We start from the raw sequence: 13,804 nt of genomic DNA on the forward strand, positions 1-13,804 counted from the left end.
TATATTCATTCCTTGAAGGCGGGGCTTTCAAATGAAACGAATAGTACAGTAATTAATTCGCCATCTAATTAATAGAGACTTTAATACTATTGAGTATTGACTATACTAGGTTATTATACTAGGTTGATGTAATGAATCTAGTGATGGGCTTAGTCGATCTGTTATTTTTTTATTTTGGCTAGAAAACATGGTGCAAGCAGTTATCATTGTTAAAATCTCGTACAAAAGTGTACGAGATTTTATTTTTCTCGTATCTCGTACATGGACTGCTAAATCTCGTAACCGTACGAGATTTCTCGTACGTCTGGCAACACTGACTGTATCACAATTCACAATAAACTTCAAAACAAAGTGAAATGTCAAAGTCAAAGTCAAACTCATATTTTTTTTTCTTCTCGTCTGGCTTTACATAGATTAGGTGTGTACCAAACCAATGTCAGGTTTGTAGTCAAACTCATTCAATTATGTCAAAATTCTAGGTACCATACCGATTAGCGATGTTAATAAATACAAAAATAATAAACCTACCATTTGGCTGTCATCGAACGTGATTTGTTGTTCCACACTGAGTGTCATGCCGTTATCTGCAACAATATTTTACAAGTAAAATAATAAATTTCTGAATGTTTTTCATTTTATTTCATTAATTTAATTGTAATCAACAGCGTTCAAAATTATAATTAAAATATTAATCTAGGTTTTACATAAGGCCACAACAGATTACTCTAAATTAAAATGAAAAATATTTTAACAGAATAGAAGGAAATCTATACATATAATAAAATTGTAGAAAAGTGGTGTCTGTACAATGGAAATATATAAAAAAAAGTAGCAGGGGTTGTTATTATATCGTTCGTCAACCGATACATAACAAGCCGGGCGATTCAGAACACTCGATTCCGTAAGTTACCGTTCGATAAGACGTACTCTTCATTGAAAAATACGTCTTATCGAACGATAACTTACCGAATCGAGTGTTCTGAATCGCCCGGCAGGTCAGGAGGTAGCGCACCGTGTTCCGGGTGCGCTTCTGAGACGGAGCTGGTAGCAGCCAGCCTAGCGATGGGACCCGTCCGCTTGGCGGCGGGTCAAGTCCTGGCGGGAGTGCGGTGAATACTACCTTAGTGAGACCCGCGCAACCGCCAGTCCGTTGAGGAACAAACACAGGTTTTAGTGGGTGCAAGCCCCACATAACCCCTCCGTTTCCCCTGACGGAAGGGTATGCGTTAGGCATTTCCTGTGTATAAAAAAAAAAAAAAAAAAAAGGGGTTGTTATTATATCGATGCCGAACCCGAAATTGTAATTAATTTTTTTTGTCTGTTTGTCTGTTTGTCTGTTTGTCTGTGTGTTTGTGCACGCTAATATCAGAAACGGCTTATTCGATTTAGCTACGGTTTTCATTAATATATTGTAGTAAGCTTCACTTAACATTTAGTGTTTATTTCATGTCAATCGGTTCATAAATAAAAAAGTTATGTCAATTTAAAGAATCACGGCGAACATTTTTAACGTACAGAGTACGTACTACACGCCTCGCGCCTGAGCGTCCGTGGCTATATAAAGCGCGGTCACTATTCCACGTGAACGAAGTCGCGGGCACAGCTAGTATACAATAATTACAATAGGTTGTATGTGTGTGTGTGTTATTAACAAGCGTAGACTAAAGCCGCTTGTGGTTGGTAGGAATTATAAACTCACTGTAGGTAACACTAAATATAAAATGTCACTTGACATGCTTGACATTGACATAATATATTTCACAACAACAACCAACAACAGCTTGGTTTGGGCGAGTTCAGAGTTGTGAATTTTAGTTTCATTTCTACGATTTCTCAGTTTTCGCTTTTAACTTATTATAGTAAATAAGTCAAAAACTTACATTCTGCAAGAAGAAAATTGAACACATCTACTTTAACTCCAGTAAGTAGTTTTAGATACAATAACGTGTAATTGTACATAACCTCAACGTTTGTGGTTTTTCATAAATTCTCTCGGTTCTCTCATTTTTAAGTCAATATTCATGAAAATTTACAACTAGAACGTTAGCAATTACTAGTTCCTTGTATTAAGAAATGTTAATTTAGGTCTTGGAGCAATTTACACCTCTCGATAGAGTTAGACGAGTTGCCCTTGGCTTGCACGATTTGAATCAAGTTAGAGATGTACCTACTATTTGAGACAATTATATATTTTGGTATTAGTATTTAGCATTTTCAAACAAGCTTAACAGTGTAGTGACCCCTCATTCTAAAAAATAGAATGTTGTGAGTACACTGTTAAAATTCATTAATTCCTAGTAACCCCATCATTAAACCTAGTAAACAGAAACTCTTGTAAGCAATCTGCCAAGATTACAACTTGCAACTCTTGAGTTTAATGATGATTGTCATAATATTTCAGTAATAATATCCAGTGCTGACAGCTTAACATGCTCACCTAACTTCTGTTAGGAAGTTGTTGTTAAGAAGTTAGGTTAGGTTAGTCTCCACATGAAGTTAGGTTTTTATTTTTGATAACCCTGTGGCAACTTTGATTTTCCGAGACAAAAATTAGCCTACGTCCCCGAAATGCAAGCTTACTCTGTGTTTTAGGTCAATTTGGTTAAATGGATGGGCTGTGAAAAGATAACACACAAATAAACAATTCACAGACACTATTATAATCATCATCAGTTGGACTCAGGTCTGTTGTAGGGATTTCCACATGCCACACTCTTGGGCCACCTGAACTCAGCTGGTCTCTGTGATTCATTTGATATCCATCCACCTAGTAAAGGTGTTTTCTAACACTGGGCTTTCGTATTTATAATATTAGTATAAAGTATAATATATTTTTCTGTGTTCCAGTATACTAAACCACCATGATAATCCCTGTGCGCTGTTTCACCTGTGGGAAAGTAATTGGCAACAAGTGGGAAGCATATCTTGGTCTGCTACAAGCTGAATACACTGAAGGGTAATTCTCTTTCTCTTACTAACCAACTATGTGAGGGTTTATGAGGTCAGCAGTTTATGTATGTGTATGTTTGTTTGTTTGTTTATTGATTCCCTCACAAATTATGTGATGAAGAGGGGTCATAACTGGACTAAGAGCCAGCGCGTGCCAGACCTTCGTTGTTTTATAAAAGCTGAAACCCTGTATATTGTACCCAACACAGGGAGGAAAGATCAGCAACTATGAAGTTTGGATCATGGTAGTTTTTGGAAATAACAGGTAATAAAGGTGTAAGAAATCTCAGGTCAAAGAATAAAGTTGTTACGAATGTAACAACTTTATGGCACTGAATAGTGCCATAAAAACCACAGTCAGTTTTACTCTTAATAAAGTCTCAACTTAATACCTTAATTTTCAAATTATTTTTGTGTTAATTATTGCAGTAATGAACGTTAAACATTAACCTGAAGGTGGGCTCAGTATTAGAGAGTAATAAAGACAGCTCACAATGAGGAAACAAAAGTAATAATTAGTCACTACGCACTAAAGACCTTGGTAGACTGGCAATAATTTACATTTTCAAGGCAATCTGTGTTGTTTGCCTTAACATAAACCAGTGAAATTGACGCTGGATTTATTCAGATATTATCATCTAACAATTCCTCAGTCTCCCACAAAAATGCAGTGCTGAGATAATATTCATTTTTAGTTTTAATGTACCAGAATGTTGTAGTTACAAAGTAATAATAAATAAGTGGAAATGATCATCTCTAAACCGAGTTTTCTTCCAACTTCCCATTTGTAGGTACACATTAGTTAGGTAAGTACTTCATTACTGAAAAGCGAGCAGACAGGCAGACAGACACTTTTTCGCATTCTATTATATTATAGTATCTATTTATTCTGGATGATAAAATACTTCAAAGTTTATAGATTCAAAATATGCTATCTTTGATGATTATCCTTGGGTGGACCTTAACACACTTAACATACATATAAGGTAGAGCCTTTATCAAACAACAATTAGCTTGGTATTGTAAATTGTTGGCCCAAGGCTTGAAGGGGATTTTTTGTATAAACTAATATTCCTATTATCTCCATAGATTCGCAATGGGCATAATTGGGACCTAGGAAGTACCAACGAGTCCCACCAAGGTGGAACAACGCTAAGCCAGTCACTTCCGCGACTTCGTCCACGTGGATTTAGGATTTTAAAGATCCCTTGGGACCTGTTTAATTTTCCGGGATAAAAAGTTGCCTATGTCAATTACAGGGACGCATAAGCTACCTCGGTACCAGATTTCATACAAATCGGTTAAGCGGATGGGTTTTTAGGAATCCCGTTTGAACTCTTTGATTTTCCGGGGTAAAAGCCTATGTCCGTCCCCGGGATATAAGCTAACCCTGTACCAAATTGCGTCAGAATCGGTTAAACTGTTGGGCCGTGAAAAGGTAGCAGACAGACAGACAGACACAATTTCGCATTTATAATATTAGTATGGATTATGTGTATTTTTTTTTATTGTACGTTTTGTATCACTTGAGTGATTTGTACTCGTAAATCATGAAAAATAATATAATAGTTGAAATTTGTTATGTTTAGTGAGTCTACAATACAGTAACTCTCGTAGCTTCTACATAATTATTCCATTTTATTTTATTGTCAATGATGCACGATGTCGAATTGTTGAGAGTTTAAAATAACATCCTTCAATGTTACACATACTAAAATGAAACATTTGTATTCTTTATGGTGCCATTTAGGTTTATTTTACAAAGTAATGTAAAATGGACGTGTCATTTCTTTATATAACATTGTAAAGGCTCTTTTTATGGTTTACAGTGATAATCCACATTTCTGTGATGGTTTACGTTTACACAAAAAACCGGCCAAGTGCGAGTCAGACTCTCGCACTGAGGGTTCCGTACTCGGAATAATAAAAAATCAAAATGACCGCTCATCTTTTACGATGGTACCTACAGAACCATTCGTGTGCGAATCCGACTCGCACTTGTCCGGTTTTTTCTTTCTTATGCTTTTTAATTTTTTATTGTTTCGTAATACCTATGGCAGTGGACAGGCCATGCCTGTCGTAGAGGCGATGGCCGTTGGAGCCGGAAAGTCCTTGAGTGGAGACCGCGTATAAGCAAGCGTAGTGTCCGTCCAGCACGATGGACCGACGATATAAAGCGGCTGGCGGGAAGTGGCTGGACGAGGAAGGCTTAGGACCGGGTGTGGTGGCGCTCTATATGGAAAGCATATGTCCACAGTGGACATCCATAGGCTGATGATGATGATGATGATGATGAACTATACCTAAGTATAGCTAACTATTTTATCAGTTCTGTAACACGTTTTCTTCATTGTTGCAGCGACGCGCTCGACGCTTTGGGCCTCAAGCGGTACTGCTGTCGGCGCATGCTGCTCGGTCACGTAGATCTCATTGAGAAACTGCTCAACTACGCGCCGCTCGAGAAATAGTGTGCTATCATTCCGCTTAGAAAAAGATGCCGCCGCTAAGAAAATTATGACAGAGATAACACTACCTAGTTACAAACGTCAATTTATTTTAGATATTGTGTAAATGATTTATTTTACGGGCAAAATAAATCATGCTTAAACCCAATAACTACGAAAAATATGAATGCTAGTTATAAAAGAATGAGATATTAACTTGTAAAGAGAATGAGCTAAAATAATAATAGAGGTAAGTAATGTAAGTTAAGTAATTTTAATAAACGTAAAATAAAATTAGAAAAACGAAATTGTTTTATTTTTGATTCCGTACCTCAAAAGGAAAAACGGAACCCTTATAGAATCACTTGTTGTCTGTCTGTCTGTCTTTCTGTCTGTATGTCTGCCCGTCTGTCTGTCCGTCCGTCGTATCTGTCAAGAAACCTATATGGTATTATAGCACAAGTGCAGGAATAAATCTGAAAACCGCGAATTTGTGGTTAAAAAAAATTAAAATATGTTTCAATTTAGATAGATATGTATAGATAGATAGATAGATATGATTCAAGTAAGATAACTATACCAAGACGTGGGGTATCATATTATGAAAGAGCTTTACCTGTACCACCTGTACATTCTATAACAGATTTTTATTTATTTTTATGTATATAGTTTTTGATTTATCGTGCAAAATATTGGAAAAAATACTTGAGCACGGAACCCTCAGTGCGCGAGTCTGACTCGCACTTGGCCGATTTTTCATACTAAGGCCCACTTGCATCCACTCAAACCAGAGTGAACTAGAGTGAGGGAACCAGGAACTCTCGATTTGATCCTGAATCCTGTAGGTAATGCGATTTGGCTGAAATGTTGCAAGATTTAAGCATTAATTTATCATTAGCTGTTAACGTTTGCCAAGATGATTCATTATATTACATTTATCGTAATATACATTTAACATCCATTTAAATTAATAACACAGAAATATCGATTGTAACATATTTTTCTGTCAGGTACAGTACCTTGCAAATAAAAAAGGGCTTCCTCTTAATGTTTATTGTAATACTTAAACCTTTATCAGTGGTTTCCCACTATACTTAAAACGGGAAAGTAATAACACTTTCCCGTTTCAGGATTTCAACAGCGTAGGTAAAATGACGATTTACCGACACTTTGAACAAATTGTAAAAGATAAGCATTTTATCTAATCTAGTATTAGAATTACTATCATTACTAGCATTAAGTTTAAGTTAGTGACTCACCCTGGCTTCGCACGGGTAGTTCAAAGTACGTACCCACGGAATTTATTTTCGGTTGTATTTTTAATTAAGTAACTAAGTGTTAAATTTTTTGTTACTAATAACTAATAAGTTAATCATCTTAGATAAAAGGCATCGATATACAGTCACAATATACAAATTTCGTCAGGGAGACTTTCTTGTAGGTGTCGAATAGGTAGATTTTTGCCGAATTATTCGACAAATATCGGCCAATTTACACTAAACCGTTACAACAAATTACTTAAATAGGTAGGTTCCTAACCTTGCAAAATCTGTCTATCCATTGGTAAAAGCTGAAAGAAAAATGAAAATTAGCGCGTACAGACATACAAACTCGGTGAAGGGGCTTAGTTTTATAATATAAAGTAGTGATCGATAGTATAGAAAAATTAGTTTTCCCTAACTAGCACGAAACTCTTTAAAATAATATAAAGCTTCTATTACGCCAGAGCAACCCCGTACGATATTGCGACAGACTACACGGCAGCATGGTGCAATAATACTTAATTTAAAAAGAAGCAGGAACTGCTGGCAGACTTGCACCGTAATATTCAAATTCTACAGCATAAAATAGAGTGCCGCATCGCATGCTGATTAGCGCATTTATCTATTTGTCACACAACATGCCACATTGTCGCGTGTTGTTGCTTCGGCATAAATTAGCCTTTAGATTCTACACAACTGTTTATGATTCAAATGTTTAATCAAATAATTGATGATTACAAACTCGAGTGTTTGTTGGTAAACATTTAAAGTAGGTACCTATGTAGATGTAGCTAGATTAGAGCCAAAGACCGTAAAGACTTTGCTTAAACTTTACTTAGTGTTAAAATGAGACGTAGATATGTCTCTAATACAAAATATGTCTCATTTTAACTGTGTCTTAAGAGTTAAGTCTGAGCAAAGTCAAAGTAGGTACGCTCTATGAATTTCAGGGGCTGATTTCTACAGACCGAAGAATAAGATTTCGCGGAAGAGTAAAGGTGCCCACGCACTCAAACTGCACTGCAGCGGAACTGCGCGTCGCTTCAGCGCCCCGCACGATATTCTCTCCAACCACGACGCGCGTACGTCACTGCCGCGCGGCGCGGCTGGAGAGGAGGTAGGTACCTTAAATAGGTACCTAGATACCTATTTCAAACCTGGGCCATGCACACGGTCTATGAGAAATGATGACACAAAGACGATATTCTTTAAAAAAAGGTTTAAAAAATAAAACGAAGTTCGATTTGAATTGCTGCTTGGATAATTTTGATAAGTACCTATACTATAGCACGCGACAGGTCGAGATGGCACTCGCGGTGGGGATGCCCCACACAACAGCCCCCGCGAGAATGACGTGCGGGTGTGTAGGGCGTCCCCCCGCCTCATACCCCGATCGCCATCTCAACCCGTCGCGTACAATACCTAACTACTTTGGCGATAAAATTCTCAATTGAATATGAATTTACTTACATGCATTTACCTACTTACTTCATTACCTGCAGCTATAGGCATGTAGTCAACAAACGAAACATAAGCAGCCTTGTAACATTTAATCTGCCTTGAATTAATTGTATTCTTTGCCGTCACGATAAAAACGTTGACCTTTATTGATCCTTTAAAGAATAAAATTGTATAAAAATAACTATAAAAAGCCAAGTAAAACTCTTGAGGAAAACCCCAAGTACCAAAAAAATCTAGAAGTCTAGACGGTACCTTGGTATTTATAAACTTAATATTAACTCATTACCATTAGCTTTTATATCGCGACTGTCTTACCTATCTACATACTTAGAACCTATAGGCTTTACCTAGATAAATATAGGTACCTACTAATAATGATAGCATTACCTACTAGGCAGTATAGGTAGTAGGTATATTGAAAAGTCAATGGCGCTTATTATTCCCGCATGGATAAAGTCAGGAGACATATCTTAGGCAGTAATAGTTAACTACCTACCACAACTAAAAACTTCTGAACGACCTCTGGTGCAGTGGTTGCGCGCCGGACGATTTGGAAAATAATTTCGAAGCTGGCTCAGATCGATGGTAAAATGGGGTTGGAAGATTGTATGAAACAGTCATTTGTGGGATGTACCTATCTGCCAAGTACCAGCACTACCAGCTTGATGGATTGGATTCGGAGGTTCGCACTTCGCATGCTAGAAGACTCATTGGCGACCAAGCGCTGGTCAATTCTAAGCCTGTTGGTCGGAATATCTTACTACCTATACGTACCTACCGCAAAACTTCAGTGGAGTAGGTAAGTACTTATATTTCTCGTTTCTTATGCATAATAATGTTGCAATGTGCTAGGCGCTAGGTACATAATTGTAATATTGAGGCTAAGCCTGTACGATTAGCTTAACTGTTTAGAAACTAGTTAGCTTCATGCTTATCAGGATTTTTCCTGCCTAACTACCTACTACTACTATCTACTATTGCTCACTTGGGAAAATCCTCCAGATTCTTAGGCTTCCGTACCCGAATAAGTCTCTACTGTCCATCCCTCCGTCCATTTTTTTTATAATGGTACGGAACCTTGCGTGTGCGAATCCGACTCGCATTTGACTAATTTTTCTTAAAAAAGCGATCCCTTTCGAAAGGGAGAACTTTCCCATGGACAAAGGAGCGGACATCAGCATATTGTATTGTATAAAGTTGGTAAAGACCTATACCTAACCTATACCTAAATATAAAGAGTAAGGCTAAGTAACTATTAAGAGCGTTGAAGCATGAGCCTGGAACACAAGTTTAGGTATTTACCCGAGGTTCTTTGTTTGTTTCCGTGAACGGACGTACCCAGCGCAGTTTAGTTTATAACAAACCGTTTTGATCCTAGACGATTTTCAAACAGATTATTTTTTCAATATTTTTAAGTATGTGGTGTTAGTTTGTCGTTTTTTCAAAACAATGATGTTTTTTAAAACAGTGTATTGTCTTTATAGATTAAGTACGAGTGAATAAAACTTATAATTGTAGTCAGTACTTAATACTAATCTTTTATATACTTGTGTAAGTATAAGAGAGTCAAGAAATTATACAAAATTCAACTTTCCTTATACATATTTACGAAAATATGGTTCCTTTATCATGCACAGTATAAATAGTTACACCTACTATAATAATTTTCACACATATATTTATAAAGGCTAAAATAAATGTGAAATCCGTCTAAAATTTAAACAGTCTTAAATATTTAATTTGCAATATTATCAAAAATATAATGCAATGCTAATACTCATAAAGACATTGAGCATTTTTTATTTATTTATTGTCCTTTACAATCTTTTCAAATTGTATTGTTAGTACTAAATCGTACTTACCGTAAGCGCAAGACAATGGACAGTACAATGAAAGGGATTAACAGGTACAAAAATGCAGATGTTACACTTGAGTAGGTATTTATTCATCAAAAATAAGTGCATTGCTACACGAGTAAGCTAGGGATACAAAAACAAAATAAGATAAAGTTCAAAACTAAAAGTACAAAAACCCACCTACTACTTTTAAAGACTTCACCGCAGATGATTGATTTATATTTGAATATGTATAAATTATTATATACATGTATTCGAAATTTTCATAGTAACTGCTATGATTTGATATCAAACTCGATCCATCTATTTCAAGTTTATTTTTTCTCGATATACATTTCTTTTTCATGTCATGTGTAGGTAAACCAATTTCAATATACTTTTTGGGTTTTGTAGATTATATCTCTTACATTCGTTTTGATTATGATAAGTTCTTTTATGACATATCGGAAAATTTTATGACATATGACAATATAGCCTCTAACACACGGAATGGTAAAGCGAAGCCAAAGAGAGATCTCATTTATCAAAATTTAAGAGCGTTGAAGCATGAGCCTGGAACACAAGTTTAGGTATTTACCCGAGGTTCTTTGTTTGTTTCCGTGAACGGACGTACCCAGCGCAGTTTAGTTTATAACAAACCGTTTTGATCCTAGACGATTTTCAAACAGATTATTTTTTCAATATTTTTAAGTATGTGGTGTTAGTTTGTCGTTTTTTCAAAACAATGATGTTTTTTAAAACAGTGTATTGTCTTTATAGATTAAGTACGAGTGAATAAAACTTATAATTGTAGTCAGTACTTAATACTAATCTTTTATATACTTGTGTAAGTATAAGAGAGTCAAGAAATTATACAAAATTCAACTTTCCTTATACATATTTACGAAAATATGGTTCCTTTATCATGCACAGTATAAATAGTTACACCTACTATAATAATTTTCACACATATATTTATAAAGGCTAAAATAAATGTGAAATCCGTCTAAAATTTAAACAGTCTTAAATATTTAATTTGCAATATTATCAAAAATATAATGCAATGCTAATACTCATAAAGACATTGAGCATTTTTTATTTATTTATTGTCCTTTACAATCTTTTCAAATTGTATTGTTAGTACTAAATCGTACTTACCGTAAGCGCAAGACAATGGACAGTACAATGAAAGGGATTAACAGGTACAAAAATGCAGATGTTACACTTGAGTAGGTATTTATTCATCAAAAATAAGTGCATTGCTACACGAGTAAGCTAGGGATACAAAAACAAAATAAGATAAAGTTCAAAACTAAAAGTACAAAAACCCACCTACTACTTTTAAAGACTTCACCGCAGATGATTGATTTATATTTGAATATGTATAAATTATTATATACATGTATTCGAAATTTTCATAGTAACTGCTATGATTTGATATCAAACTCGATCCATCTATTTCAAGTTTATTTTTTCTCGATATACATTTCTTTTTCATGTCATGTGTAGGTAAACCAATTTCAATATACTTTTTGGGTTTTGTAGATTATATCTCTTACATTCGTTTTGATTATGATAAGTTCTTTTATGACATATCGGAAAATTTTATGACATATGACAATATAGCCTCTAACACACGGAATGGTAAAGCGAAGCCAAAGAGAGATCTCATTTATCAAAATTTAATGTGCAGTTTGGCAGTAATAAGTGAATCGATGAGCCAATAAACAAACAAATACGCAACACAACACGTGACAGGTTGTGATGGCAATCAGGGTGAGGACGCCCCACACACCCACACAATCCCTGGGCTAATCCGGTGCGGGATAGCGCGGGTGACGTGCGGGTGTGCAGAACGTCCCCCGCCTCATACCTCGATTGCCATCTCGACCTGTCACGTACTATACATAGCTCCCGAAAACTGAGTCCTCTCTTAGTTGGATAAAGTATTGTTTTATCCATACTATATATATATATATACTATATACTATAATATTATAAATGCGAAAGTGTGTCTGTCTGTCTGTCTGTCTGCTACGCTTTCACGGCTCAACCGCTGAACCGATTTTGATGAAATTTGGTACCAACTTAGGATATTTTCCGGGAAAGGACATAGGCTACTTTTTATCCCGGAAAAACAAACAGTTCCCCCGGGATAGCACGCTGTGTTTCACGCATTTGTCGTTCAATAACGCCGCAACAGAGCTACGGTTTGACGGCATTTTTTGCACAGACATAATTGAAGACATAACAAGTGATACAGAATACTTTTTTTCCAAAATAAACAAACAGTTCCCAAGGGACAGCACGCTATTTTTCACGCATTTGTCCTACAATAACAACGCCGCAACAGAGCTACGGATTGACGGCATTTTTTTGCGTAAACATAGTTGAAGACCTTTCAAGTGATATATGCTACTTTTTCCAGAAAAAACAAACAGTTCCCACGGGATAGCATACTATTTTCTCGTATATTTGTCGTTCAATAACGCCACAACAGAGCTATTTATTAACGTCAATTTTTTGCATTGACATAGTGGAGGATCTAAAAAGTGAAATAAGCAACTTTTCTCTCTAAAAATCAAACAGTTCCTGCAGGATAGCATGCTATCGTTCAGGCATTCGTCATTCATTAACGCCGCAACAGAGCTACAGATTGACGCTTTTTTTGCAAAGACATAGCTGAGAACCTAATAAGTAATCAATGCAACTTTTTTTCCCGAAAAATATGAACACTTTCCGCGGGATAGCATACTATTTTTCACGCATTTGTCGTACAATAACGCCGCAACAGAGCTACAGATTGACGCTTTTTTTTTTGCAAAGACATAGCTGAGAACCTAATAAGTAATAAATGAGACTTTTTCTGCCGAAAAATATGGACACTTCCCGCGGGATAGCATACTATTTTTCACGCATTTGTCGTTCAATAACGCCATAACAGAGCTACGGATTGACGGCATTTTTTGCACAGACATAGTGAAGAATCTAAAAAGTGAAATAAGCTACTTTTCTCTCTAAAAACCAAACAGTTCCTGCAGGATAGCATGCTATCGTTCAGGCATTCGTCATTCAATAACGCCGCAACAGAGTTACGGATGGACGCTTTTTTTTGCAAAGACATAGCTGAGAATCTAATCACACTAATATTATAAAGGAGAAAGTTTGTATGTATGTGTATGTGTGTGTGTGTGTGTATGTTTGTTACTCCTTCACGCAAAAACTACTGGACAGATTGGGGTGAAATTTAGAATGCAGATAGATTATACCATGGATTCGCACACAGACTACTTTTTATCCCGGAAAATCAAAAAATTCCCACGGGAATTTTAAAAACCTACATCCAAGTGAACGAAGTCGCGGGTATCAGCTAGTCACATCACACTAATATTATAAAGGCGAAAGTTTGTATGTGAGTGTGTGTGTGTGTGTGTGTGTGTGTTTGTTACTCCTTCACGCAAAAACTACTGGGCGGATTGGGCTGAAATTTAAAACAGAGATAGATTATACTCTGGTTTAGCATATAGGCTACTTTTTATCCCGGAAAATCAAAGAGTTCCCACGGAATTTTTAAAAAACTATATCCACGCGAACGAAGTCGCGGGCATCAGTTAGTAAGTAATAAATGCAACTTTTTCTCCCGAAAAATATTATATAAACACTTCTCGCGGGATAGCATACTATTTTTCACGCATTTGTCATTCAATAGCGCCACAACAGAGCTATGAATTGACGTAATTTTTTTAGGGTTCAAGCAAAAACGGAACCCTTATAGGATCACTTTGTTGTCTGTCTGTCTGTCTGTCTTTCCGTCGTGTCTGTCAAGAAACCTATAGGGTACTTCCCGTTGACC

At 36.2% G+C, this 13,804-nt stretch overlaps 2 protein-coding genes across 4 annotated transcripts in view; one reads left to right on the forward strand and one right to left on the reverse strand.

The window, feature by feature from the left end:
• The window catches only part of LOC123877331 (polyamine-transporting ATPase 13A3-like), a 43,464-nt gene that overhangs the window by 15,207 nt on the left and 14,453 nt on the right, over positions 1-13,804 (reverse strand). Inside the window, exons 2-3 of one of the 2 annotated variants that reach the window (XM_045923985.1) lie at positions 4,553-4,557; positions 529-584 (exon numbers count right to left, since the gene is read on the reverse strand). In XM_045923985.1, the coding sequence (XP_045779941.1) occupies positions 529-576 (48 nt within the window). In that variant the 5' untranslated portion in view covers positions 577-584; positions 4,553-4,557. The remainder of the gene's footprint in view (positions 1-528; positions 585-4,552; positions 4,558-13,804) is intronic. The other variant, XM_045923984.1, reaches the window with a different exon arrangement.
• Positions 1,763-5,685, forward strand: LOC123877348 (DNA-directed RNA polymerases I, II, and III subunit RPABC5). 2 transcript variants are annotated; one of them, XM_045924015.1, is made up of 3 exons: positions 1,763-1,921; positions 2,848-2,956; positions 5,309-5,685. In XM_045924015.1, exons 2-3 carry the CDS (start codon positions 2,862-2,864, stop codon positions 5,415-5,417), a joined length of 204 nt encoding a protein of 67 aa, XP_045779971.1. In that variant the 5' UTR covers positions 1,763-1,921; positions 2,848-2,861; the 3' UTR covers positions 5,418-5,685. The 2 variants fall into 2 exon arrangements, with proteins under 2 accessions (XP_045779971.1, XP_045779970.1); XM_045924014.1 differs by having other exon boundaries at positions 1,763-1,925; positions 5,309-5,684.

This window comes from Maniola jurtina, chromosome 23, assembly GCF_905333055.1.
Source record: "Maniola jurtina chromosome 23, ilManJurt1.1, whole genome shotgun sequence".
NCBI lineage: Eukaryota > Metazoa > Arthropoda > Insecta > Lepidoptera > Nymphalidae > Maniola > Maniola jurtina.